General features: G+C 47.1%; 13 protein-coding genes across 13 annotated transcripts; 7 read left to right on the top strand and 6 right to left on the bottom strand.

Annotated features, from left to right (window-relative positions):
• Nucleotides 1-2,861: 2,861 nt before the first annotated feature.
• Nucleotides 2,862-4,440, bottom strand: N7517_009163 (glycoside hydrolase family 76 protein; the record flags this gene model as incomplete). Its single annotated transcript, XM_056726886.1, has 4 exons — nucleotides 2,862-3,428; nucleotides 3,507-3,956; nucleotides 4,021-4,268; nucleotides 4,341-4,440. The coding sequence occupies 4 exons, from the start codon at nucleotides 4,438-4,440 to the stop codon at nucleotides 2,862-2,864; spliced, it is 1,365 nt and encodes a 454-aa protein (XP_056575458.1).
• A 1,456-nt stretch (nucleotides 4,441-5,896) lies between these two features.
• Nucleotides 5,897-7,349, bottom strand: N7517_009162 (metallophosphoesterase family protein; the record flags this gene model as incomplete). The annotated part of the gene is made up of 4 exons (XM_056726885.1): nucleotides 5,897-6,251; nucleotides 6,346-6,629; nucleotides 6,729-7,183; nucleotides 7,235-7,349. 4 exons carry the CDS (start codon nucleotides 7,347-7,349, stop codon nucleotides 5,897-5,899), a joined length of 1,209 nt encoding a protein of 402 aa, XP_056575457.1.
• Nucleotides 7,350-8,708: 1,359 nt separating this feature from the next.
• On the top strand, nucleotides 8,709-9,656 carry N7517_009161 (uncharacterized protein; the record flags this gene model as incomplete). The annotated part of the gene is made up of 1 exon (XM_056726884.1): nucleotides 8,709-9,656. One exon carries the CDS (start codon nucleotides 8,709-8,711, stop codon nucleotides 9,654-9,656), a length of 948 nt encoding a protein of 315 aa, XP_056575456.1.
• A 407-nt stretch (nucleotides 9,657-10,063) lies between these two features.
• Nucleotides 10,064-11,664, bottom strand: nemA (Nem1-Spo7 phosphatase catalytic subunit NEM1; the record flags this gene model as incomplete). Its single annotated transcript, XM_056726883.1, has 2 exons — nucleotides 10,064-10,206; nucleotides 10,260-11,664. The coding sequence occupies 2 exons, from the start codon at nucleotides 11,662-11,664 to the stop codon at nucleotides 10,064-10,066; spliced, it is 1,548 nt and encodes a 515-aa protein (XP_056575455.1).
• A 551-nt stretch (nucleotides 11,665-12,215) lies between these two features.
• N7517_009159 (translation initiation factor eIF2B subunit beta) lies at nucleotides 12,216-13,718 on the top strand (the record flags this gene model as incomplete). The annotated part of the gene is made up of 4 exons (XM_056726882.1): nucleotides 12,216-12,313; nucleotides 12,389-12,684; nucleotides 12,741-13,575; nucleotides 13,646-13,718. 4 exons carry the CDS (start codon nucleotides 12,216-12,218, stop codon nucleotides 13,716-13,718), a joined length of 1,302 nt encoding a protein of 433 aa, XP_056575454.1.
• Nucleotides 13,719-14,435: 717 nt separating this feature from the next.
• N7517_009158 (uncharacterized protein) lies at nucleotides 14,436-14,753 on the bottom strand (the record flags this gene model as incomplete). Its single annotated transcript, XM_056726881.1, has 1 exon — nucleotides 14,436-14,753. The coding sequence occupies one exon, from the start codon at nucleotides 14,751-14,753 to the stop codon at nucleotides 14,436-14,438; it is 318 nt and encodes a 105-aa protein (XP_056575453.1).
• A 2,175-nt stretch (nucleotides 14,754-16,928) lies between these two features.
• rps23 (40S ribosomal protein uS12) lies at nucleotides 16,929-17,499 on the bottom strand (the record flags this gene model as incomplete). Its single annotated transcript, XM_056726880.1, has 2 exons — nucleotides 16,929-17,107; nucleotides 17,241-17,499. 2 exons carry the CDS (start codon nucleotides 17,497-17,499, stop codon nucleotides 16,929-16,931), a joined length of 438 nt encoding a protein of 145 aa, XP_056575452.1.
• Nucleotides 17,500-17,994: 495 nt separating this feature from the next.
• On the top strand, nucleotides 17,995-18,789 carry N7517_009156 (DUF5315 domain-containing protein; the record flags this gene model as incomplete). The annotated part of the gene is made up of 1 exon (XM_056726879.1): nucleotides 17,995-18,789. One exon carries the CDS (start codon nucleotides 17,995-17,997, stop codon nucleotides 18,787-18,789), a length of 795 nt encoding a protein of 264 aa, XP_056575451.1.
• A 339-nt stretch (nucleotides 18,790-19,128) lies between these two features.
• N7517_009155 (MICOS complex subunit Mic12 family protein) lies at nucleotides 19,129-19,569 on the bottom strand (the record flags this gene model as incomplete). Its single annotated transcript, XM_056726878.1, has 2 exons — nucleotides 19,129-19,485; nucleotides 19,549-19,569. The coding sequence occupies 2 exons, from the start codon at nucleotides 19,567-19,569 to the stop codon at nucleotides 19,129-19,131; spliced, it is 378 nt and encodes a 125-aa protein (XP_056575450.1).
• Nucleotides 19,570-19,933: 364 nt separating this feature from the next.
• N7517_009154 (mitochondrial 54S ribosomal protein bL17m) lies at nucleotides 19,934-20,757 on the top strand (the record flags this gene model as incomplete). The annotated part of the gene is made up of 2 exons (XM_056726877.1): nucleotides 19,934-20,149; nucleotides 20,329-20,757. 2 exons carry the CDS (start codon nucleotides 19,934-19,936, stop codon nucleotides 20,755-20,757), a joined length of 645 nt encoding a protein of 214 aa, XP_056575449.1.
• A 1,285-nt stretch (nucleotides 20,758-22,042) lies between these two features.
• Nucleotides 22,043-22,543, top strand: N7517_009153 (uncharacterized protein; the record flags this gene model as incomplete). The annotated part of the gene is made up of 1 exon (XM_056726876.1): nucleotides 22,043-22,543. One exon carries the CDS (start codon nucleotides 22,043-22,045, stop codon nucleotides 22,541-22,543), a length of 501 nt encoding a protein of 166 aa, XP_056575448.1.
• Nucleotides 22,544-23,964: 1,421 nt separating this feature from the next.
• Nucleotides 23,965-24,378, top strand: N7517_009152 (uncharacterized protein; the record flags this gene model as incomplete). The annotated part of the gene is made up of 1 exon (XM_056726875.1): nucleotides 23,965-24,378. One exon carries the CDS (start codon nucleotides 23,965-23,967, stop codon nucleotides 24,376-24,378), a length of 414 nt encoding a protein of 137 aa, XP_056575447.1.
• Nucleotides 24,379-24,411: 33 nt separating this feature from the next.
• Nucleotides 24,412-25,551, top strand: N7517_009151 (uncharacterized protein; the record flags this gene model as incomplete). The annotated part of the gene is made up of 1 exon (XM_056726874.1): nucleotides 24,412-25,551. One exon carries the CDS (start codon nucleotides 24,412-24,414, stop codon nucleotides 25,549-25,551), a length of 1,140 nt encoding a protein of 379 aa, XP_056575446.1.
• Between the last annotated feature and the right edge of the window lie 123 nt (nucleotides 25,552-25,674).

Raw genomic sequence — 25,674 nt, 5'->3', positions numbered from 1 at the left:
GTTGAGTACGCATAATGACCCACCAAAGAGTGTGAGTGAACCGAATTCTGGATATCATTACTTTTAGATATGGAACTGACATTTTGAAAATTATAGATTGTGAGTTATAGTCCGCCCTGTCTTCGAATATTTATTTGAATAATGTCCTGACGAGACCTGTTTGAACAGTTCGTAAGTGTTTATGGAAATGAAAGTTGACGAACATATGGCTAACATCAGTGCTAAATGTAGGATGTGAGTCACGCTCTAAAGCGATAATCCAAGTGCCACATTAACATGGAGCTAAAATTTGCCCAAAACAGCAAGTAAGTTAGCATTTATAAACCTGATTCGGGGCTTCAACTAACAGAGCGGAACCGATAGTTGGTAAGTGCCACCATCGGCATTTTTGACACATCTACTTTGACAAAGTGCTTATTATTTATATGATCAACAGGGAGTGAGTATTTTCTCTAACCCTGGTTAATATAGACATATAACTGACAATATTTTCTCATATAGGAAGTGAGTCATTCCCTTCGGTCTTTACGAACTACTTCTGGAATACAGGACTGACAGAAATTACCAATATCAGGGAGTAAGTTGTATCAATACTCTTTTCTTATTTTTATATGCTAACTGCTCAGGTTGTGAGTTATTCCAGTGCACGCAGGCAAAGCTACTATCGAACAGTGCTTACACATATTTGATAAACAGGAGGTGAGAGTATTCGAATCCAATCCGAGGCTACAGAACTAATAAAGTCTCGATCTAGACTGTGAGTACAAAGATACTGCATACTGCTATTGAGCTATGACTAACAAAACTGCCATGGAAAGTTGGTAAGTGAACTTAACAAAGCAGAGACAAAGGTAAACGACCAGCCTATCACCAAGAATACGACGATTAGAAAATTAGTAAGTGAACTACCATCATGCACAATACTAGCTTATACAATACTAATCTATATCCGATAGTTGGCAAAACTTTTTGGTTTTTGAAGGATACGGTATGCCCCCAAGTCCTAATCCTACTGCCTTCCTGCTAACATTGCACGACTGGTTTGATAGAATTTGCAAAGCGTTTGAAATTTTTGGGCGAAGGAGGGTTGGTCTTATGAGAAGGAACATGCACGAGTTGAGATCTTCAATTTGTATTACATGGAAGCCTTGATTTGGGTTTTTGGCCCTAAACTCTAGGGTTTTCCCCATATTGTGATGCGAATGCAAAGGCCGACCGTTTTGTCCATGAAAAAATATTTCTAAACCGGAAGGATTCTTGTAGTTTGTAAAGCTAGAGATATAGGAACCGCAAATTTGATTGACGAAGCATTACCCTTCTAGGTTTCCTTTCTTAGGGGCCATTGAGGAAGGCATATCAGGGCGGCTGTTCAGCTATCAACTCCAATATATTGCAGCCACCGGCCTAACAGCTCTAGTAGAGAAGCACGTATAATTCGAGAATAGCTGCCCATTGGTTAAGCTTAACCCAAACCGTAAATCATACATAAGGAAGCAAGAAACATCCTTCCAAGGCTATTATTATTCCACTCGGGCAGCCCTTTTCGTGGACATTGCTATATTTGTTAATGTGTTTGCTTTCCCATAGTTCATGTGGCCAATACACCCCTTGCGCGCCTTGGGCTATTGCAAACCTTGTACATTCCAAAATGTTGGCGCACCTCTGGAAAATTTGCTCGGCTGTTTATGCAGTCCCTAGGGACTCTCTACATAGTTCCCTGGGCTTTATTTGTCGTGTATTTCCCTCGCCCATCAGAGCTTATGGGTTCATACATGGAGATAGTCACGAAGAGAGCTGTGCACGTCCTATAACATAAAATGATTCTCCAACTGTCCCAAAGAACCAAGGCCTGGGAACTAGATTGCCAGGTAAAAAAGCCAACCCGGTCATCTATGAGCCTTTCGGTGGAATATTGAGCCAAGGTTCGACTTCATTGATAGTAAGACTGAAACCGGGGGCCGTTGTCAAATGCCCTAGGTCTTCGTGATGACATTCTGATGTAACGGACGCCACCTCCTCTGTCAAGGATATCAAGCACAGTTTCGAGGTTGAAGAGCGACTTTTCAATATCTTAGGGACACACTCTAGAATAATACCGTATGCCGGCCGAATGCCACTTGGTCCAATGCATTAATATCATTTCTATTATAGCTATATTGGCATTTCCGAAGAACCTCGTGGATTGCTTCTCAAGGAAGCCAGCGATGGTAATCTGCAAGTTGACATCGACGAGCATAACGATACCATTGATCTAAATCTTCCTTTAAAATGGCGTTGTCAGGCAACAGAAGCCGTACACTACATACACCAAACGGGAATCATTCATTCCGATTTACGGCCAGACAATTTTCTATTACACTCGGATTCCAAAAGCAAAATTACTCTCCTACTCTGTGACTTTACAGGATCGACGAATGGTGGTATAGATGGTGGACATCTCCCCGACTCGGGCTTTTTCAATCCATGCAAGCCATGGGCATGGGTGTCAATAGAAGCCGTAGACATATTTAGTCTCGGGTCGGTCTTTTACACGATAATGACCGGCCACTGGCCCTATAAGTCACCTGGGCCATTCACATCCGTGGCGGAGAATAATGAGTACAAGAACGAGTAGATACTCTCTTTGCATCTCAGAAGTATCCTTCGGTTGACGATCTCACTGGTGGTGTGGTGATACAGGGGTGTTGGACAGATCGATATAGTGATATGGCGTCGCTTATTCGAGAAAGACAAATTGTATCCTATTTCGCCGTAGGGGAGTAAAAATGATTTTGAGATAGTATGTACAAACATTATCGAATCCCCACAAAACTCCATTCTCCTGGAATCAATGCCAATAAGACAAACATAGAACATACAGGTTAAGTACCCAGCATCAACCAAGCCATAGCACCAGCCCAGCCAAAGACAAAGATCAAGGTCAAAATACTAGCACCGGCCTTATCTCCATTCGTAATAGGCTTCTCCTTGTCTTCATCACCTTTTCCTTCGCCCGCATTGGGATTACTGCTGCTGTTTCCACCAGTCTTGGAGGTGACAGGCCCGAACGTGCCGGTGTCGAAGTTGATCATGTTCGCAAGGAAGACATTCGTTGCGCTGATCTCTTGCTCCATACCAGTTGTTCCGTCCCATTTGTTTTGATACCACGCGATACCGCATGTGTTGTTGTTGTTTCCTGTGCAGGACTTTGCGGCGGCTTGTGCCGAACTTGCGAGTTTGGGTTTGATCTGCGCTGCGGTGTCTGGGACTAGGAGTGCTGTGAAGGCGAGCCATGAGGAGGTGAGGCCCTTGAAGAGGATTTCGTTGAAGTTGCACTTTTTGATCGGTTCGCAGGTCGTGTCTTCGAAGACGTCGCCGTTCGGGAAGAAGGTTTTCAGGGTTCGGCCGAGGAGACCGTCTACTGGAGTTTTCCACTTTTCGTCGCTTGTCTGTACAGGTGGAGCGTTAGTATTGGAATAATGGACCGCGCGGAATGGGTAAATGGCGAATATAGAGATTCCACTTACAAAGTTATACATGTAGGCCGCACCCATCAGATATGTGCCGTAGTTATAGGTCCACTGGTAATTACCAGCATCGGCGCAGTCATTGCTCATTTGCGTCGAGTCGGCAACATTCCAGGTCTTGTTGTTCACTAGCGGCGAGGAAACAGACCAGTCCCAGATCTTCTCGGCCCATTTCGTGTACTTGTCTTCGTTTGTGTAGCGGGCGAGACGGGCAGCGAGTTGGAATAGACCACCGTTTGATACGGCGTTCTTCATGGTGTATCCGTCCTGGTAAGGGAAGAGCTGCCAACGCAGACCACCACCGCAGGTTGTCATATCCCATCGAGCGGTCTGGGTGTTGAATACACCCTGTGCGAGCGAAAGCCACGAGAATTTGTCGGGAACATCGGGGAATTTCAGCTCGGCGGCCATCATGGCTGCGAGACCCCAGAACATTTGATCGTCATTTCCCTAGAGATACGAAAATAGTCAGAGAAATATCCTTGGTGGTTTGGAATCGTTGTATGGTTCTCACCAGGTAACTACTGTAGTTGCTGGGCATGTAGTCACCCTTCTCGCCCGATTGCCACTCCATTCCTTCGCTCATCAAAGAGTTATAGGTGTCGTCACCGGTGAAGTGCCAGTATTGAAGCAGCGCAAGGAAAAGAGCAGACCCTTCCCACCATTTCTCAGGGAAGGCGCCAGGGATTTGTCCAGTTTGATTGCCGGCATACCATCCCATCATGGAGTAGGTACTCGTACTGGCGGCATCTTTAATTGATTCTGTCCAGTGGTCGTAAAGTCAGTCCCATGCCATTCGTTATCGGAAAATAAATTCGAGTAGCCATGACGTACGTTCATCGCCGATATCTAATTCGATCGCAGGCGTTAACGTCGAGAAGAGGAGTGTTGCGACGAGGCCATTAAGGATGGACCGTGTTCCGGACAAGTGCATTTCGGACTTTGATCAATCATAGATAGTATCGATCTGTAAAGAGAAACGGTCGCGAAAGTGGAAAGTTAGGGGATATCTTGTCAGAGGGTGTTTGGGGGTTGGGGATGCGGCGCAATGATGTATGGGCAGACCCCCAACCCAAAGTTCCTAATTAAAAATAGTTTTCAGGGCACTAATCCACTTTTCTGTGGGGTTGAGAGAAATTGCAAGCTTTTGCTGGTCGATTTCGCAAAGACCGACGATCACCCAGAGCTATCATCTCGTTCGCCACCGGTTGAGCCGAGTAAAGGCCGATGTTGTTTGTATGCGTACAATTGAACCGTTCATAGTTGGGCAGAATAAGGATTGGTATGTCAAATTATCATTATTTAAAATAGAATGAGTGAAAGCGACAGATAATATTGAATAATATAGGGTCTATTGTCCCTGGATGGATTAGGGCTTAGGGATGCCCCACTATCTCGGTCACCACGCATATGCCAAGCCCTGAAACGCGTGTAAAGAAGGCGAGACAAGCTATTCCACGAATTTAACCAAGGAACTTGGACCTCTTGGCTTTTGATATTCAATGCACTTTGTATTACAACGTAGTGTTTCATATTTATGTATGCATGTATGGTGACATGAGTGATTAATACCTCCAAGATAATATTGGTTTTCCCCATAGTGATTTGGTCTCAATCTAGTCTGTATTCAAATGATGTTCAGGTGAAAATATTTCCGTTTTCGAAATAACCGCATTAGGAAATTTATAACCGTGGGCCTGGGGCAGAAAGAGTGGGTCCAGGGGTCACTGACGTCAGAGGCGGGAGAGCCACCTGGGCAGTTCTCTTCTTTCGACGATCAAAAGGGCTGTGTTTCAACTTCACTAAGACCAGGGGTTTCGCAATTTGATTATGTCCAGATCATATTTCTACACGTGCAACAACCTTGTCTCCTAAGGCCAATCGTGAGATTCTGCTTACGAACCCTCCAAAACGGTTGATTGCGATAGTGGGGATAAGCCACAACTTATGCATACAGGTTTATGTTAGGGGCGAGCGCTTAGGAATAACTATCGAGTTGCTACTGTCTTCGTCGCAGCCCCTGGGCTATAATTATGACACGACAGAGAGCAATACTCATTTTCGAACAACAACTCGCTATCTCAACAAGGCACTCAGGCAGGTACTTGGAATACGCAACATCCAATAACAGCCAATCGGCCCCACATCGACACCAATGGCTGCCTCTCAATCTCACAGCTTTGCTACAATATCTATCTTTCTCGCATTATACTCCGAGTCGATGTTACTTGGGACTTGCCAGCCATCTTCAAGGCAAGGCGGACTCTGTCATTTCAACAAATTCTACACGCTCGCAGTATTAATCCCTGAGAGCGAAGCACAAATAATCCCCCAATTCAACAGACTTATAGTTCTTCAACTTCATTGACAAAATTAACCGAATTCATTTACTATAAGTGGAACCCAGATATAAGCCCAGAAAATACAAATATCCACAAAGAAAGAACACCCAAGTATTCAGGAGAAAGACCACCATTTTGCCCGTTGATAACCCTCCTCTGCGCGAACCCATATCGATCATGGCCATACGTCGCATTGAGATGAACATCACCTGAAATCGATCCATCTTCCATCCGAATCCAAGTCCGCATTTCATCCCCAAGCGACTGCTGATCCAGCAAAATCTGCCTTCCACCACGCGCCCAATCCCCATACCCTCCATATCCCGTATGCCGGCCGTAGCACATGTTCATACCATTTCCCGTGACATTGAGGCCAGAAAGCTTACTATCCCATTTGAAGCACCTATCAAAAAAAAGAAAAATATCAGTCAAATGAGATCTTTTGGCGATTTAAGTTGGAATCGAGAATACAACATATCGCATAGTGTTGTCCATACCAGTCATTATCGTGATCATGGCCACTGAAAGTCGCCCCCATCCCCGTGGTGTTCAGCAGAGCACTTATAAATGGGAAGTCTTGAGATTGGTAGCCAGACTCGGCGTCGTAACCTTGTTCCTGAACTCGTTCTCCGTTGATTCCTGGTTCCTTGCTTGGGCTAACGCCTGATTTCTGGAATGCGCGCATTGGATGGGCTGGGATATGGACGAAGGCTAGAGATGGGATTGTTTGCCCGTAGGTAGAGGTTATGTTTGTATTGGCTTTTTGAAACCATTCAACAACCTATCACAAGTCAGCAAGTAGAAATTCAACCTCACATCTCTGGATCAAGGATGAAAAGATGTGAGTGTCGTGATGTTTCATCAACACCATAGTACTTACGCTGTCATCTACCCAATTCTGCCTCGCTCCTGATTTACCATCTTCCTTCTCTGTCAAGGCATAATGGCCACCTTGACTGTCAAAGAACCACAGTATAAACGCAGGGCTATCATCATTCGAACCCTCGTGCGGAAATATTGGAAGGTAGTAGTTCGTGATGCCGGCAGTAGAGCTCAGAACGCTTCTCTGGGTTAAGCTGTTTTCATATTTCGTCTCTTGACGAAACATCTCTTCGGGATCCAGATTAACCTCGCTATCGTGATTCCCATAAGTCGATGCCCATGGTAAACCACGGTCGACTAGTGGTTCAACGATCCGATCAACGTAGAGACTTGAGTTGGAGCTTTGTGTTGCTTCGCCAGAGATTAAATCTCCATTGAGTACCACGAGCTGTACGTTCTCTGAAGAAAGAACGGATCTCATTACCCCGGTGGTTTTGTTGTCTGCTTCATCATCTTTGAATATAGTTAGTATCCCGAAAAAATAGTTAGAACCTGTCGTAGTACCTTCAGCAAAATGCAAGTCATTAAAGACCGATATCTGGAATGTGCCATCCTCAGTAAATCGCAATGTTTGGTCTCTGGCAAGACGTTGGTACGCGGACCGCCTGCGAATTGGCATTGTTATATACTCGAGCTCAGGTATAGATCATCCACGATAACGAAAGATTAACTAGAGAAAATGAAGAACCTGCGGTTCTCAATATATGCCAATTTTTACACAATTTTCTAGTCGCTTATCCCAGATCCAATGAAATGTACCATGGGGATGGCTGTGGATGGTAAGATGTAACCTTACAGAAACAGCGCCGCTTAGGTCCCAGTGGAGGAGAGCCATGATCCATTGGATGCCAAGGATACCCCCTGGATGAACATTTTGTCTGGTCGTTAGAACTACCATGCAAGCTGCTTATTGTACGTCATGGCCAAATATGTTACTTTTAGTATTGAAGTGGGTCTTATCGTGACTTTTAACCTTTGGCTATTGGTGGCTGAGTCTATCTCACCAATCAACTTCGCACGTTTTGATCCACTCAGTAAGCACAAAGCATAAATTGAGACCTTAAAATCCTTAAATCCGAATGCCCAGGTGGATGTCAGCAAGGAGAACATGGACGATATGCATATCTGAACAAAAGATTTTCAAAGCACCCTATCAATCCTCGGTACTATCCACTTAATCCACGAATAAAACCACAGTATCCACCCCCAATCTTTTTCTCCAGACCCGCGCCAACCACTCGATATCCCCAAGGAGTATTCCGCTTGTTCTTTGTGATGTCAGATATCCGCCTTATCTCTAGGATCGATCGATGCCTAGACTGCTATCTTGTTGCACGCTGCAGTGGCTTGAGTGCTGGTGGTAGAATCTGGGATCTACCCCGCTACAACAAGAATGCAGCCAAGAACGTATTACCAAGCACCTTGTACAACAGCATCCATGCTTTGGAGGCAAGATTGGCCGCCAAGAGCGGAGCTTTTTAGTACACTGCATACTGCTGACGCCAAGAGGACTTACATCCACCCGCGCAGATGAACCTTGGCAGCATCGTGGACCTTTTGGTCTAACTCCGAAGATTCCATAATGTAGGAGCCTAGATAGGAGCGGAATTTGTAAAGTGCGGAATCTATGATATTTGATCTATTGATAGAAGGGGGATTTTGCCGGCCATAAACGAGGTGAGACAGGTAAACCAAGGGATTCTTGATCATGGCGGTCAACGAAGATGAACTCTATATAGGATTTATAATAGCTTACATAGCCTTAATTGAACTATTCCGTATTCGGTGCAGTACCTAGGTACTTCCAAGGTTGGTCTCTCTGCTTACCAATTGTACTACAATGTGCATATGTACATGACAACTCGGTTTCCAAGGAAACCAACTTATCTTCCCAGTACGAAAAGACCCAGTGTCGGCCATTATATGACAATGACTCCCACGTTCGGAGTTTCAGATTGTTGTGCCACACCCTTCACAGATGGCTAATCTTCTAGACTCCCTATTATTTCTAATTGCATTCATCCACACTCTATGCCTCGCCGACTCCCCCAATCTCCGCGAAATACACAGATTCCCCAACGGAACCTGGGTCGAGAACATCGCAGTCCGGCCCAACGGCAACCTCCTCGTCGCGGTACTGAGCACAGCAGAGCTCTGGGAAATTGATCCTTCAATCCCATCAGGTCCCAGCTCAGCACGTCTGATCCACCACTTCGACGGCGCCGAAGACGCAGATGGGATCACGGAGCTTTCGCCAGATATCTATGCAGTGGTTGCATCCAACTCGGTCTGGACGATCAATCTCAGAAACCACGAGCCTGCCAAACCGATCCTTATCGCGAAACTCCCTGCTGGCTATTTGAACGGCATTGCCGCTCTAGATGAAGGAAACGCAGTCGCCATCACCGACTCCCAACTCGGCCTTATATGGCGTCTCGATATCCACGCCGGCACGTACAGCGTGATCCACCAAGACGAGACAATGGCCGCAAATAATGACATGGGTTTATTACTTGGGGTCAATGGGTTGAAGATAGTAAACGACTATATGTACTACAGCAACAGCCCAAAGCGGATTTTCTGTCGTGTGAGAATTGATACACATACCGGTCGTGCTTTGGGTCCTTATCAGGTTATCAGCAGCGATACACGGGGCGATGACTTTGCTATCGGTCCGCATGGGGTTGGGTATTTGGCGGGTCTTGTTGATGATGTGGCTATTAGGGTCTTTCCTAATGGATATCATGAGGTTATTGCGGGTTCGAAGGGCTCGACGGATTTGATGACTGCTACATCCGCGGCTTTTGGGAGGACACAGAGGGATCGCAATGTGCTTTATATCACTACTGGAGGGGAGACCAAACTTCCTGTTCATAACACGAGTACCAGAGGTGGGAAGGTTATGGCACTTTCTGTGGAGTTTTAGGGCATTGCCTCCTTGTATGCTGTGCTAGATTGTTATTCTATACATTATCCGGTTTTACTTGTGTAAAAGTGGTCAAGCCAATTTCCGTTTAACAAGCTCGGGTAGCTAAAGGTACGAACAACTTCAGAAAGCTTCTAAGAATATTGAACTAGGTTATCTAGATTCATGAAGAGAAGTCAAGGTCATATGTACGGATTTCCATTCCATTCCTAGCAACAAAACAAGACACTGAATGCCATTATGAATAACTGCGCTTGCATGATCGTGGCGATCTCCAATTCCCTCCATTGCTCCGTGATATCATCTTTTTTTTTCTATTTTCATGTTGAAAGGTTGGACATCGCTTCTTAAACGCAAACCCCTTATACACTTACATGCGCATTCATGAACACAAATGCGGATAACGATCATGACTCGATTTCACCACGGCGAAGTGCCAACAAAGCCCGGACATCTGTGACAGATTGTAAAGCTTCGAGCATGGGAATCAAGTGGAGCAGACCGTTGTCTGTGGGGTCGTTGATCCAACCTTCGATAGGAATCGCATTATCTAGCGATGATTATTAGTTCGAGCGCACAATGATAGATAAACATGTTTATTACCTTCGTGGAAGATATAGCTCATCGGGCTGTTGTCCAGAATCATCACCTTACTCAGATCCGGTTCCACGGAGCTCAGGTCCTTGATGTATGCCCCGTTACGGAATGTGCAATGCTGTCGGTATAGACGGCCTTGGAAATACTTCCGTTCCGACTCGAGCCAGTCGATAACAGGGTCGGCGTACTCTTGAACGCTGGCTGTGAAGACGACAAGCTTATACCACTTGCTGATCTTGCGCAGGAACTCATCGCAGTGTGGTCGTTTATGGACGTAGTACAAAATGGGATGCTGGGGGCCCAGTGTCGTTTGTGGTCCACCCGGGGACAATGAAGTAGTCGTGGGTATCGAGAGCTTAACCTCAACCATGTGGCCACTGGACATGCGGCCACCCTTAGCGAGCGAGTGGATTAGGGTCTCATCGAGATCCAGCACCAAAGTCTTCTGCGGAGGCCTAGCATTGCGGGGAGCTGCAGTATATGAAGGTACTCGTGGCGGGAGGAGTGGGCGCGGTGGAGTGGGGGAGTGTGGGTACTTTGTTATGCGGTGGATGTTGGGAGAGGTTGGGGACTTCAAGCTGTCCAGGTGGACAGCGCCCTGGACGCGAGAGACACCCTCGGGCATTGGATGTCCTAAATCTGAACTTTGGGATCTTCGATGTCTCTGTCGCTTGAGAGATTCTTCATTATGGAGCTTGATTCGTATAGACCGACGGGGCGTGTGCTCATGCTCTTCTCCTTCTGGAATTGGATCTGTATCGTGGCTCTTTGTCTTGGCGGGTCGGTTCCTCCCACTTGAGAGATTCTTGATATGCCGTCGATCTGTGTCGGACTCTGATGTTGTTGATATAATAGATTCGTGAGAGCCTTGGGGTCGGAGCTTCCGGGTGGAGCCACTGCGACGCCGACCTTCTATCCGGGTGGCCCCTTTATCCGACCGGATCGTTGGGGCGGCAGATGAGCGCCGCAATTTCCGGATAGGTGCGAGAAGCGAGTACCGACCATCGTCGGCCTGAAAGCATTGAGCCAAATATACGCCGGGTGCAGCAAACGTAGACAGAATAAACTTGAGCGTTTCCGTGATCGCATCGAAAAAACGTTGGGTAATTAGTCGCCAAGTATTTCGAGCAGTGAGCGTGCCATTTTTGTGAGCCTCATGCAGTAACGGTGTCTTCTCGTCTAAGTCATATGCCCCATCCTCTCCATCTTCGTTCACAGGCGGTGGTCCACCATCGTAGCTCTTCTCAGTGGGGTCGAGGGACCGAAAGTTATCCTCGCTATAAGACCGGAGTTTCGAGAAGTCTGCCGGTAGAGGTGCACGTTTGCTATCGCCTTGAGACTGCGATCTATGGCGTGAAGAGTTGGAAGATTGGCCAATGACTCGCGAGGACAGGATATTCAGCGAGTTCATCTTCCCTCAAGGCGTCACGGGAGACGGGGGCGCAGCGATCTATTGACAAACGGATCGTGAGTAAATCATCAAATCCACTTAGAGCGGTCCATGAGAGTGTAGGATGTGATATGAAGGAAAGAGGGGGATCGTAGGGAGGCGTAAGCTGTTCTAACCTCAATGCGCCAGTCACCCGTGCCTCGGAAGTACTTCCGCAACTCCAAATCTGAAATATACAAGCTCAAAGCTCAAAGCAATCCAAAACCGGAAATCAAATAATAGAAATGCGAAAACTGAAAGAACACCAATAGGAAAATCCGAAGCCGAGACAATAAAGTGATTCAATGAGTGTGGGGAAGCGGACAAGATCAAACGGCAGAAAATCATTCTTTGTCTCTCCCACTATCTCTGGCTCTGCGCATCTAAGAATCTCTTGATACAACACGTTCTATTTACATGTTTAGTGTGATTTGGATTTGAAACTTGGTATGTTTATTACTCGAACAGTACACACTCCTACTCAACCCCCCCACTGACACCGCACAGATTTCCTCCAAACATCCCACTTCCTCATGCCGTCTTCTTCGTTGGCCCTCACGCCGGGCCTGGAGTCATTCCTCAAGTGCCTCAAGACAAACCCGATTGATACCTCTATTGAGACTCTGATTTCGTGCGTATCTCAAGATTTCCAGCCATGGCCGCTACCCCTACGGACGATCAAACTTGCTAACATAGTATATTTCAGCTTGCTCAAGCGACGTCAAATCCGCCATTCGCGATCATGTGCCACAGCAACCGCCTATTTGCTACGGAGCGTGATCTCCGCATGTCGTACAACAGATTCAGTAAAGCTTATTGAGCGGGTGCAGAGCGTGGGCAGGCGACTGATGGCCGCGCAACCGCGCGAGATGGTTGTGGGCAATATCGTGCGCCGAGTCCTAGGTCTTATTCGTGACGAAGCGGAAGACGATCGCGACGCGGAGTTCGCTCTTAGCGACATTGGTTCCGAAAGTCAGCCACAAACACCCAGAGCTTATGATGGTGAGTTCAAACTTCTGGTCCAAATATCTATGCAGCAGTGACTCATAAATTCATAGACCCAGCATTGCCTTTGGATCGCGACTCGCTCTCCATCCGGCCCGATGATAGATCCTCTCGCCCGCCTCTGACCTCTATGTTCAGTCTACTCTCCCATCCCGAACCCGAGAACTCACTTCCCAGCACTCCGGGATCCTCCTCTCCAAGTGGACGCCTCCCTAGCCACGGCCCAAGCAAAGACGTACGGGCTGAAGTGCTCGAGGGTATTGGCGAGATCATTGATGAGCTTGGCCAGGTGGATGATCAGATCGCCGCCTACGCATTGGACCACATTCACTCCAACGAAATCATCCTCACCCACACATCCTCGACCACTGTCCAAAAGTTCCTGCTCAAGGCCGCCACAAAGCGAAAGTTCACCGTCATCCACGCCGAGTCATACCCGAATAATCACGAGGCTACACACGCCACTGTCAGTGGTAGCGCTAGCGACGATGACAACCTCGGCTTGGAGGCTTTCCAGAAGCCACTGATCGAGCACGGCATCACCGTCATCCTCATCCCAGACTCTGCCGTCTTCGCTATCATGTCGCGAGTCAACAAGGTCATCCTCGGCACACACTCCGTCCTTGCCAATGGCGGCCTCGTCGCCGCAGCTGGCACCCGTGTCATCGCCCGTGCCGCCAAGGTCCACCAGACCCCTGTCGTAGTCGTGAGCGGTGTTTACAAGCTCAGCCCTGTCTACCCATTCGACTTCGACTCGCTCATTGAATACGGTGACCCGAGCAAGGTCCTCTCATATGAGGAAGGTGATCTCGTTGATCTCGTCGATGTCCAGAACCCCATCTATGACTACGTTCCCGCAGAGCTCGTCGATCTTTACATCACTAACATGTAAGTTTCAAGCATCCATTCCACTCGCTGATCTCTTTTAATAATGCTAACCTTGCTTTCCCTACTCCAGCGGCGGCCATGCCCCATCATATCTTTACCGCATTGTCTCAGACCACTACCGCAAAGAGGATATCAGCTTCTAGGCTGGTGGTTGGCCTAGGCAATTGTGTCAAACAGCTCATGAAAATCAACAAAAAATCAAAAATCATTTGAGGGACATTTGTACGAACGATACCCGAGGAATTACTTTGACGATTGATACGCAGAAGTAATGAATAAAAAATAACTAAATTTCTTTTCACTTTTGTCAATATTTAGAAAGCGCTGTGCTAGCCAATACATTAGACTCTCCGCGCAATCAAAGACGCCTTCAATACACTATGTCAGGGCTGATCCCTACGGTACAAGAGCAAGAAAAATGTTGGTTAGCCTCCAACCACTCCTATTCCTTTGCCATCAACCTTGCAGTAACTGCTAAGACTTTCTGATCTAAAAAAATTTAGACCAGCGTTCTTGAAACACACCCCCTGCTCGAAGGTACGTTTATACCACCAAATCTGTGAACTGCACTGCACAATCGAAACATATCATTTTAACCTACGATCCTCAGCCCTGTGCCAAGCCGGACTGTAGAAGAGTGCCTTGGCATATTGTGGATCATTGCTAGCACATAGGTTGTTGTTGTAGAGTACAAAAGCTCCTTAAGCAACCAATCATTCCACCCACTCGCACTCGTATGCTCGAGTATACTCATCCGGGTCCCAAGCAAGAGGTCTCGTATCCATCTCTTCAAACTTCAGCTTTACACGTTCTTCTATGTACTCCTTTTCTTTGGATGTCAAGAGATGAAGCCTCTCCTTCTAGGCATTGTCAGGATCGTAGCTTTGAGTCGGTCCAAAGAATCGCCGGTCAATCTTCTGCCAATAGATTGAGTCAAAGGCAAAATTATTCCGTGCGGCATACATGACCCAGAAGTTGCCGCTCTTCCAACTGTCTCGCATTGGGCCAGAGAGACGCTGACTCTCTAGAAGTTGACCAGCGCGGATTGCCTCATCCTCGCAATCGTTCATAGCTTGAAGAAATGTTTCGAGTCGTTTATCATATTGTGTGCACCAGTCGTCGAGGTCTATAGGCCAATATTCCGGCTTTTCGAGAAGAAGCCACCAAGGCGGGTGCATGGGAAAATTCGACAGGGGCAGCGTATGTGAACTCCCAGTCTACCACTCCGATAATATTCTCAGCTTCATCAACGAGAACATTCTCTGGTCGAAAGTCATCGCACCAGATTGGAAATGGGCCAGTCTCATAGCGCAACCATTTCTCTCTCAATTTCTGGTCTCGAATAAGTCTTCGGAAGAGAAGTCGCGCCACAAAGTTTCGCCGGCAGTCTTCTTCCGAGTCAATAGAATCGTTCCTTTGACTGATGAGGTGTGAAAGTTGTAGTTCCGCCAGTGCGTTCAAGTACGACGATACTTCAGAGTACGTGCTATTCGGTATTTTCGAACGAGGTAGTGTTCCCAGTTGCACAACTTCATTCATGGAATATGATAAGGGCCGATTCAACACCTTCCACGTCATATCTTTTGGGTCATGCCCAACAGACCCTATCTTACTGAGCGTAAGAATAGAAAGCGAAAGAACGATTTTGGCCAGTTTTCTGTAGAGGTCCCCCAGCCTGGCCATATTGAGGTTGAGATTCAGAACTGGACGGACGGTTGGATCTGATTTCGAATTCTCAAAGAGCCTGCAGATACTCTGTGCTCGATATAGTCCATGATGATAAAAGGACCTAGTTTGCGGGACTCTCTTTCTTCTGTCCCCAGCGAGAGATAGAAGGCACCGGAATTGGAATCATGTGTGGTCCTTGGGTTTGCTCCAAAATGAACTGTATGACTCTGACTTCATTGTGGACTTTCTCTTCTGGAAACATGATAATACCAGGGAATGGGAACCTGATAATAGCGGTGGTATTATCGGTAAATACCATTCGAAAGCAGATATTGAATCCACCCAACGAGAAGATATCAAACTCGCACCATTCCCGAGGATAAAAATGCGTTGCAAGAAAGCGACCAACTGCATTAAAGGTTTCATCTTTCTCGAGATACTTATACCAGCGTTTGTAGATAATCGTTCCTCTTTCCCAGGCTTGGTCGTCGTAAGCAAGACGTGGTTTCATTGGTATAGAATCATCAAAACAAATGAGAGATTGGTAGAAGAACTAAAGAGTTATTTAGATACTATTTGAATAGATTGAAAGATGGGGGCTGGGTCGACCAGTCTCCCTTCGGCCCTAAGTCAACAAAGCTTTTGGCCTGAGGCCACAGCCTCACAGCTTTCCAACCACCCACATCTATAGACTGTGAGCCCGTGACTTATTTCTATATTTATATTGCGACTATATTCTCATCCTTGTTTTACAGGTAGACGGCAGAACATGACAGTAGAAGGCTCAAAACGTGTAGACGACTTCTCCAAGGATCTATAAAATGGCCCTGCAAGCACATATGTCGCGATTATATATCATTTTTGTTATCTATCCTACTTTCTACACTTTCTCTTAGCCCTCCAAGCCTTTCAATCATCACTGTATAGAAGCCCCCAAGAAGCCAATAGACCTTGGTATACCGACCTTTAGGTGTCTCCTAGTCGATACAGACCAACTAATTCGTGTAAAATGAGGCTAACCTTGTGGCTTATCCAAGGCTAATACCAAGGATATCTTGATGGCTACTGAAAAAGACGTGGGTTAGATATATATATTCATAGCCATCTATACAAACTCGGAATACAAAATATACATAGTTAGTAGCCATTGCAATTACTAAACACTCCACATGTGAATGACTTTTTATTCCATAAGAAATAGACAAGGCCTAGAAGCATGAGATAGACATGCCTATACGGATAAATCCCCAGACATACTCCGTCGACAACTCCACATCAACGGAGAACGATTATGTACCCAAACAGCTTGCATATTTACATCATATCATGTCCATGAATGCTGTATTCACACCAAGATCGTATCCTACGCTTTACTGTGTCCCCTATAGAAAACTCTAGCAAGGATCCAGGAACCAAGTGAAGTATACGGGAAGGTCAAGAAACCCGGGAAAAAGATAGAAAGTCATGGCGCCATAATCTTTTGGAGGTTGTATCAATCGTGTTTAATTCGCAAATAAGCGGATCCACCACATTCCGGACGAAAGCCCGCCGGGGGACTCCCCAAAAAGAAAATATCTCATGAAATCAAGGCGCTGATGAGGCGGGCTTTCCGTCCGGCACCGTTCCCACACTCCAAGGCTCCCGGTCGCTGCATTTTTGATTTCGAACAGAACGCGTCGAGTTGTTTAAGAGCGGGGCTTCTCCTTCTTCTCCTTCCACAGAGCGGCGAGACCGACACCGGAGACCTTGACGACCTTGAAACGGACACCGGGAATATCACCCTTGGCCTTACCCTTGCGACCGAAACCGGCGAGCAGGACCTCGTCGTTCTCGTCGATGAAGTTCAAGCAACCGTCATTGGGGACTGTAGAAACATGCTAGTTAGCATATGTCTTTTGGTAGTTGTGTGTGGCGGTTTCCGTCATGTCGTGATTCCAACTCGTATAGACCTTTCCAACACATTCATAACGATAACAGTAAGGAACGGGGTTACCCACCGAAAGCAGCGACCTTCTTGCCGTTCTTGATGAGCTGGACCTTGACACACTTGCGAATGGCGGAGTTGGGCTGCTTGGCCTCAACACCGACCTTCTCGAGAACGATACCCTTGGCGTGGGAAGCACCACCGAAGGGGGATGACTTGTAAGCGGTTCCGAGAAGACGCTTCTTGAAGTGGTCATCAGCCCAGCGCTGATCCTTGCGGTGCGCCTGGAGCTTGCGGGCGGCGTTCAAACCACGGGGTTGTCCTTTACCCATGTTGGCGGATTATGTGTTCGACGGTCAACTGAACGAGAAAAAAATAGTTAGCGTCGTGTCGAGTGCAACGGTGGTTTTGCTGTTTGTGGGTGTTTTCGATGCGTGTTCGTGTTTGGTGGAGGCCGAGTTTTTGTGCGTACAAATGGATGCGATCGTTGAAGAATCTCGCAGTATCACAAATAAAATATTTCGGAAAAGCACAAACAATGCAGGGGAAACAGCAGGATATCGAATACGTACCGACTGGGAGGGGTGTTGTCGGCCAAAGGGGCTGAGGGTCGATTGTCGAAAAGTCGAAGAGTTCCGGATTTCCCTTACCACACGCTTTGGATGCACCTCAGGTGACTTTGTGCGCTTAGCCCTAAGCGAGTCACGGGACAGTCGTAGCCCCCACCTCTGCTTATGTCATCATATTGATAACGATAAGATTATCAGTCCATCATCATCCCCATTCGGATGTTCAATGTCTGTTGTTCTCTCAAGCATTTGTTGAAGATGGATTTGTCAAGAAAACCTACGAATCCAAATACTCAGCGCCTGCCTCCACCAGCCCTTTTTCAGGGCCCACCATCACACAATGTCTCTAATATCTCATTGTCCGTACCACCTGCAGCCTCATCGTTAGCATCTGCCTCCGGCAGCCTACCTCCACCCCTGCATCGGAACCGGTCACCTCGCGGAGCCGAGGGCGAAACTCCCGAAAAGTCGAGCTTGTTATCACCTTTAATATCGCGCCGCCCCTCCAAAAACGATGTAGACGGATCCGACGCCATCTGGCAGGAGATGCAGAGCGCCCTGTCAGAAGTGGAACTCAGCGCTGTGACGAGCGAGAATGTCTTCGGTGCAAAGCACTCTGAAGCATTGGAAGATTTACGCATGAAACAGTTGAAGCTCGCTCAAGCCTGGGCACGTAGTGAGGCAGACGATGAAGTTGTGGATCCCGGTCACAGCGGAGCCGATAAAGCCAGCGGAACCACCAGCTCAGCGCGGGGAGGTGCTGGAGAGTCGAACCAACAGTATGATGCAGCGACGGAAACTAGCGCAGGCCGCGGTTCGGTGTTGCACCGCTCGTTGGACGATGAGACTGAGAAAGACATTCGTCTTGCGCGAAAGCGCCGCGAGGCTAACGATCGGTACTTTGATCGGGTCAACGAGGGCGTTTTGGATGTCGTTGCTAAACTGGAGGAGGTAGCTCAGGCTATGCGCACCGTTGAGCGGGAAAGCAAGGATATCTGGAGTGATTCGGAGAGTGTCACGACAACTGCGCCGTCATCAACCCATACAAGTTGAACTCTTGAGTCTTCCAGTTGATTCAGCTGCAGCTCCGCCTTTTCTGCATTGATTTCATTTACATATTTTCCAGCGGGCCAGTGCGAAAGTCCTAGGATTGATCGGGTCATCACCGAGTCTTGCCGCACCGCATTGATATATCTATCTGGGAATGCGCTGGACGCATTTACAATATCCCCTGGGGGAAATAATAATACTAATGCATGTAAATTATGACATAACTAAATCAAGGGTATCCAAACTCCAGTGCTTAAATCCAAACCCAAACAAGCAGTCATGATATTACATCCAAGGATTCTTTTTGAGTCAAGCCTTTGCTTTAGTCCCAGAGATGATCCCTCATTCCCGTTTCACCACTCGTACAGCAGCCTTCCAGCCTTCTGAAGCAGCATCTCTCACATCCTCCCATTTCGTCTCATACGCCTTCCTCGTCAGGACCTCCACTTCTTTATTCCATCTATGCTTCAGTATCTCTTTCATAGTCGGCTCGGCTTGTTTCTGCGCTTCCAATTCTTCGCGCCGCTGTCTTGGCATGTCTTCTGGTAGGAAGCGCCGGTCATAGGCGCCAGCCGAGGAGGTCAACCAGTCTATTTGCTCGACTTGCGTGTGAATGGCGTTGCGCTGTGATATGCGTGTTGAACGGTGGACTTGGATGGTAATATAGAGAACGGATGAGGTAAAGGCAAAGCCACCGACCTATTCCAGTACGAATTGAAGTTAGTCCTTGTTTCCTGTTATGAATTCCAGGGTAGATCGTACAAAGCCCGTGAAGAAGCCCATATTTGTTGTGGTCTTTGACGTCGCTGGATTACCGATTTATTCGTGAGCGTAGGTGGAAGATGCGACAATTTGCCCAAGTGTTTCGCGATTATAGATCTGGTCTTTCCCTGGTAATAAAAAAGCTCAACTGAAATGTAATCGAAAAGCTGATTATCCTCGAACAAGCAGAGTGAACGCGGAAAACTGAAGTCGGACAGGCGGTGGAAGAGCTCCGATTGGCCGGGACAATTCTTCTGGGCCGAACATCCTCTCTCCTTCATCTTCAGGAACACCTTGGTTTGGCCATTGACCTCGCGATTCCCACTCTACTTTTAATAACTCGGCCTTTTTCTACCTCTTCTCCTCTCCCTTAACAATCATCACCATGGCCGGCGGTGGAAGCAGATACCGCCACTTAAGCCGCGACTCCGCGCATCGACAGGCCCTGCTCCGAAACCTGGTAACATCCCTCTTCGAGCATGAGTCAATCACCACAACATGGGCCAAGGCCAAAGAAGCCCAGCGCCTGGCTGAGAAGTTGATTACCTTGGGCAAGAAGAACACCGAAGCCAGTCGGCGACGAGCATTGGAGATTTTCTACGTACGTTGAATTCCAGAACAAGCCCACCCGAATTCCAATCACAACGGGAATCAGTCTAGTCACGAGAAAACCATGGGTCTACCATTTCCATGATGAATCACTGCAATTCTCAATTCATTTTCCCAAAGAGAGAGAAAAAAAAAAATCAACAACCCAATGACAACACTAACATCCCCTAGACACCACACGAAATGCTCCCCAAACTCTTCGGTCCCCTCCGCGAGCGCTACGCAGACCGACCAGGCGGTTACACACGAGTCCTCCGCATCGAACCCCGCGAAAAGAACGAGTACTTCTCCCCCAAGAAGGGTGTCAAGAACGCCGTCCGAGAGCCTAAACCCCAAGTCAAGGCTCCCTCCGCGATCCTGGAGCTTGTCGATGGGCCAAAGGATATTCGCTTCGCTATGACTGCGCGCACGGTGGCACGCGAGCGCGAGCAGGGCCGGGATCTTGTGCACGCGCTCACGAGGTTGAACGTGAAGAAGGTCACACAGTTCCGGAAGGATGGTGTTGAGGTTTTGGAGCAGGCAATCTCCAAGCTCAGTCTTGCCAAGAAGCAGAGTGAAAAGCTCGCTAAGAAGGAGGCTGAGGGTGAGTCGAGGGATTAGCTGTGGGGAGTGCTAGCTCTCTCTTGTGGGGGTTCTGTTCCGGAATTCTCGGTCTGGGGGTAATTTCTGAGATCTGTCTGGGAGATGTTTTCTCCTAGGCTTGGTGGGTGTGCTCGATGTTGGCACCATCCTGCTTGGTCTCTGGGTTTGACTCCGTTGTTCTTTACTTGTTTTTCTTACCAGGAGTTCTGTCTTCTTCCTGTTTATTATGGCATCTCCGTCTTCGTTTGCACTCGCGCATATGACATAGCCTCTGTATAAAAGATTTTGATACCTCTTTATTCGCACTTCTTCGTTGGTTTTTTTAGCTTTGGGTAAAGGCATGTGTCCAGTCATACTGGGGAAGGGCCGCCGTATAGAATATTTCATCCGGGGCTTATATATAGATATGAAGCTTGGCCACTACCTGATAGACAGCATACCATAATCAAGGACGTTGTCAACGAACACTCGTCCATAGTAGACAGACGTTCAGAACCCGGCGTCTTGTCGATATTGATGCCTGTCGATCCAGGCCTCAATATATGGATTCAACAACCTTCACAACAACGCCATGACCTGCAATGCAGATCAAATTGAAGGCTCACCGCAAATAATAAGGACCTTATTGCATCGGTATTGATACTAGATAACTTTTGCATGATTTGGTAATTATGTTGCCAATGCGAGTGTGACATTGACGAACTATATATTTAAGACTCCACATACTCTTCAACTAGAATAAAACTCACTTCAAGCAATTAGACCTGAAACCCCCAGTTTCAAAAGCCACCCATGATCTAATTCTTCAAGAAGTGGTCAAAGTTCCCTGCAGACTCTGAATGTCTATTCCTGGGGCGACGGTTGACAAGATCTGATATATCAGCTGCAGCCCCGACGTAAGAGACTAGTGCCACCCACACACGGCAATTGCAATCAAGGGACAATAAGATTCAATGCAGAATTACCAATAGTTGAACTCTCTAGCATATGATCCAAGCGCATATTGTTACTGGTTTGCCCAAGGGATCATTTTATTCATCTACGGCGCTTAGTCCTGGTAGATATTCAAAGCTTCAATTTTCCTCTCTACAAAACTCCAGTGCTCAGCAGGATCTAAACTCTGGTCAAACAATATAGAGCGCTCAATTTCCTGTTGTTCAGCATTCGATACACTTTCTTACTACACCGCAACTTCCTTATATGAAGTATGCAATACCCGATATCCCCAATTATACTCTTAGGGTCCAATGCTCACTGACCTCCCACCAGGACAGAAAAATCATACTCAGAACATCTACTCAAAATGGAAAAAGCGTCAATTGAAACACAGAACCCGCTCCGACAAAATGCCCCAAGCCCTCTATACGCCGACACATACAAAGAAGTCGCAGCGTCACCCCGTCCAAACATTGAACACAGCATGAACGAGGATAGCACCCTGGAAGTCAATGACCGGGACTGCACACTAGAGTTCAGCGACCGAGACTACAACCTGGAACTCAATCAATATGCAGACGACAGACACACCGAGAAGCAGGTCGAGGCTGGAGTCGGAGCTGCAGACGAAAACCAGGCCGATACGAGTGGGCGCCAGTCCACAGCAGACGGAAAACAAGATCCGGAGTCGCAATCTGTGACAGGGACGGTCAGGCGTCATACGTCTCGTCGGCGGGAGTGGATTATCGCTGGTTCGGTTTTTGGGGTTGTCGTTCTTCTTGTTGTTATTATTGTTCCTTCTGTGATATTTGGGACTCGTCATTATAGGCCGCAGTATGAGCCGCCTACGAGTCCGTATATTCTATGAGACAGTCGAGGGCTATCTGAGAGGACTTGGATGTATAGATTGAGGGCTGGGGAACTGGATGTGAATATGGAAGGTTTAAGTGCTGTTCCTTCGTCTTATAGTTTATAGCTTGGTCAGATACATATGCAACTTGAGAAGTCAATACCAGATTGGGTATACTTATCCCCTAAATTGGTATCAAAGGTTATACATAGAAATGTCTCTTGTACAAATGCTTTGGTTTCCGCCTTTTTCTGCTGTTTACCTATACAACTGAGAAGGGGGAGAAAATATCTCAAAAGACATCTATGTTGTAAACAGAATATCTGAGGCTACTAAAAATACATCACAAGGCCGCATCCGCGGCCCTCTACTCTTGTCTTCTATACTAACTGAACCCCTCCTTTGGCCTTTTACCAACTTAACCAGTTAAAAGGCGATATTTTGTAGGTCACATGATATTAATAAACCCTAACTACCAGTAGTACTTCCAAGTATACCTAGGCCTTGCAAGACCTTTGCTGCACTGATTTTACACTGTCCATACGCCCTTGAACATACCTCCCAAGCGTAGAATTCTCCTTCTCTGACGTACCGCGTCTTGCCTCAGCAGCGCGTGCAAAACCCTTACTTTATCTATCTGTCAAAGAGACCATGGAGAATATTATTGTTAGACCGTGCAAAGCCTAAAGTCTTGTCGAGGCATGGGCATGATTTACCAATTCAAGGAATAAATTTTGCAAGAAATTTTTTTTATATGTCAAGCATCTCCTACTACATGGCTTATAGCCTTTGTTTTCTCAGTTGTCAAGTAAGATAGTCATACCTAGATCCGTATGTATTATAATTGCCTTCTCTCTCTTAGTATACAATCAGAGCTTTAATTATCACCAAGCCATGTGCAAAAGCTCAAGACTAAATTTAGTCAAACCTTGAAAGAAAGGTAGGATAGGTATCCATGTTAGGCTTGTAATATAATTGGATTGGATACCAGGCATTTGAGAGGTTAAGTCTGGTATAGAATCTTACCACTCACATCTTACCTGGGCAACCTTAGGATAGGGAGAGGCAACTCTCTACTCCGTCGAAGTTATTACCATAAAATAGGTTTACAATGCCCGTACTTTCTTGTTTTCGCCAAGTTGGCGAGGGATCTATATTGAAAGCTCTTTGCGGTTAGCGAAATGCGATGGTGAGACACACCCCGGTCTTTTAGCGGAACTACCGTAAAAATGGGATCTGCAAAGGTGCATGGAAGGATGCGGTACACCCCCAGAATTGGTAAATGCTTAGGAGATACCACGATATAACGTCATATCTTACTTGTATTGGTTTTTATAGATCTGGTGGGCATGTGACACGACCCACCCGGAGATGGATTCTCGTATCTCTACTTTACTCTTTCTCAAGACATTTGGGAGATATTTTATTTTACTATGAAAATGGAAACCTTTAATCACATAAACCTTCGCATTAGAAAGGCGAAGAATGACGACCTTGTCCAAGCTTTGCGGGGTCAGAAGATCCCTCGAGCCCTTGGCGACGAGAGTACAAGAAGATGTGTCATTCGTGGTATCCGATATCACTATGGCTTCGGGACCCAGCTTCGTGGGCTCCTTCCCGAATTCACTCGCACCCTCAATGCAAGAAGTAACATGAGCAATGAAATACCTGATATGAACCCAGAATGCCCTGAAGAATTTCCCTACTGTATCTGGCATCCCGATACAGCGTCAGAGGCAACCTCTCGAGAGCTAGCCAAGCGCTATCCTCACATGAAGTACTTAGTGGGTCGTGCATGCGCCGTGGCAGGTTTTACAGATCTGTTTCACGAGTTGGATCTGCTACCTGAATGACATATTGCCGAAGAAGCACGCGAGAGCGGCCACATGGCGATCTTTGATGCTATCATGAAACCGGGCACTAAGTATAATGCCATGAACGATTATACTAGAGAGATATTCACTCCAGTTCCTGGAAATTTGAACGGTGATACGGCCATTCGGTCATATCTCGATATTCGATTTGCATTTGACAAGGGATGGTTGCCGTCGAGCCACCATGGCCTCCACTGGGCGATGAACGATGATTATTGCGACATCTGTGAAGACCGGCGTGTGGATAAGCTCGACACAGACCCTGATACAACGCCTTTTGCGATCAAAGACGAGGAGATCTTGCTAATGCTCTACATGCCACTTCCAGCCGACCTTCCAACTCTCAACAAAGACCTTCTGATTCTCACTGCGGCGTTATATGATGATGTCGATAGATACGCTCGGCCTCGACGACCCAACACCGTCCGCTCAGAAATTGGTTGTTTGCTACGAGGGATCTATAACAACACCATGTTTGCCATGTGGTGCTCACTTCAAACGGGCCCCACGTTCCAGCACAATGGTATTAAGACTGCTATCCATGCCCGCTTTATCATGAACGGTGATATGTCGCGCATCACCCCAGACGCTCCCAACGAAGAGTTGCCGTATCTTCTCTGGTACCCATCCATCCCACGAAAGTCGGTACTTCGAGAGCTATTCCGGCGTCAACCGACAATGAAGCCCGCAATTGCAAGAACTTGCATTATTGCTGACTACGAGGACCTCTACGATCTCCTCGATGTAGATCCGGATACCGAAATCATGTACGATGCTCGCGATAGCCTGAACCCCTACTATATCCAGGACTTGGAAGCTAAGATCCCTGATCGTGACTTCAGACCCTTCCCTCGCGGGATCACCTACGAGATACCACGAAAACCGAAAATGTTCGAATATCCACCCTCACACCTGTGGATAGACTTTGCAGATTCGGGCCCAGGCATTGAAGACGACAGCATATCCTACAATGGTAGTATCGTAAGATTCAACTCGCTACAATTGTCAGTATCGGCTCCAGAGTCGCTCAAGCAACTCGTTGCAGATACTCATTGTGCGATTGAGATTGATGAATATTATGACTCCCTAAGACATGAGATACAGGTCCACGAACGCCTGGGCAGCAACGAAGAAATCATCCCGCCTACCTGAGCTTCTGAATATAGGACTGGGGTGGCCTTCGCGAAAGAAAACAACCTTGAGTCTTACATCGCTACCCACCCGGAGCCAGAAGAGTCCATCAAGATAGACTGGCTTCTCTCTCTCACCAAGACT

This window comes from Penicillium concentricum (genome assembly GCF_028827145.1).
Source record: "Penicillium concentricum strain IBT 3081 chromosome Unknown utg000004l_segment0_segment0, whole genome shotgun sequence".
NCBI classification, from domain to species: Eukaryota; Fungi; Ascomycota; class Eurotiomycetes; order Eurotiales; family Aspergillaceae; genus Penicillium; species Penicillium concentricum.
The sequence above is the reverse complement of the archived record's forward strand: the minus strand, read 5'-3'. Positions and strand labels throughout refer to the sequence as shown.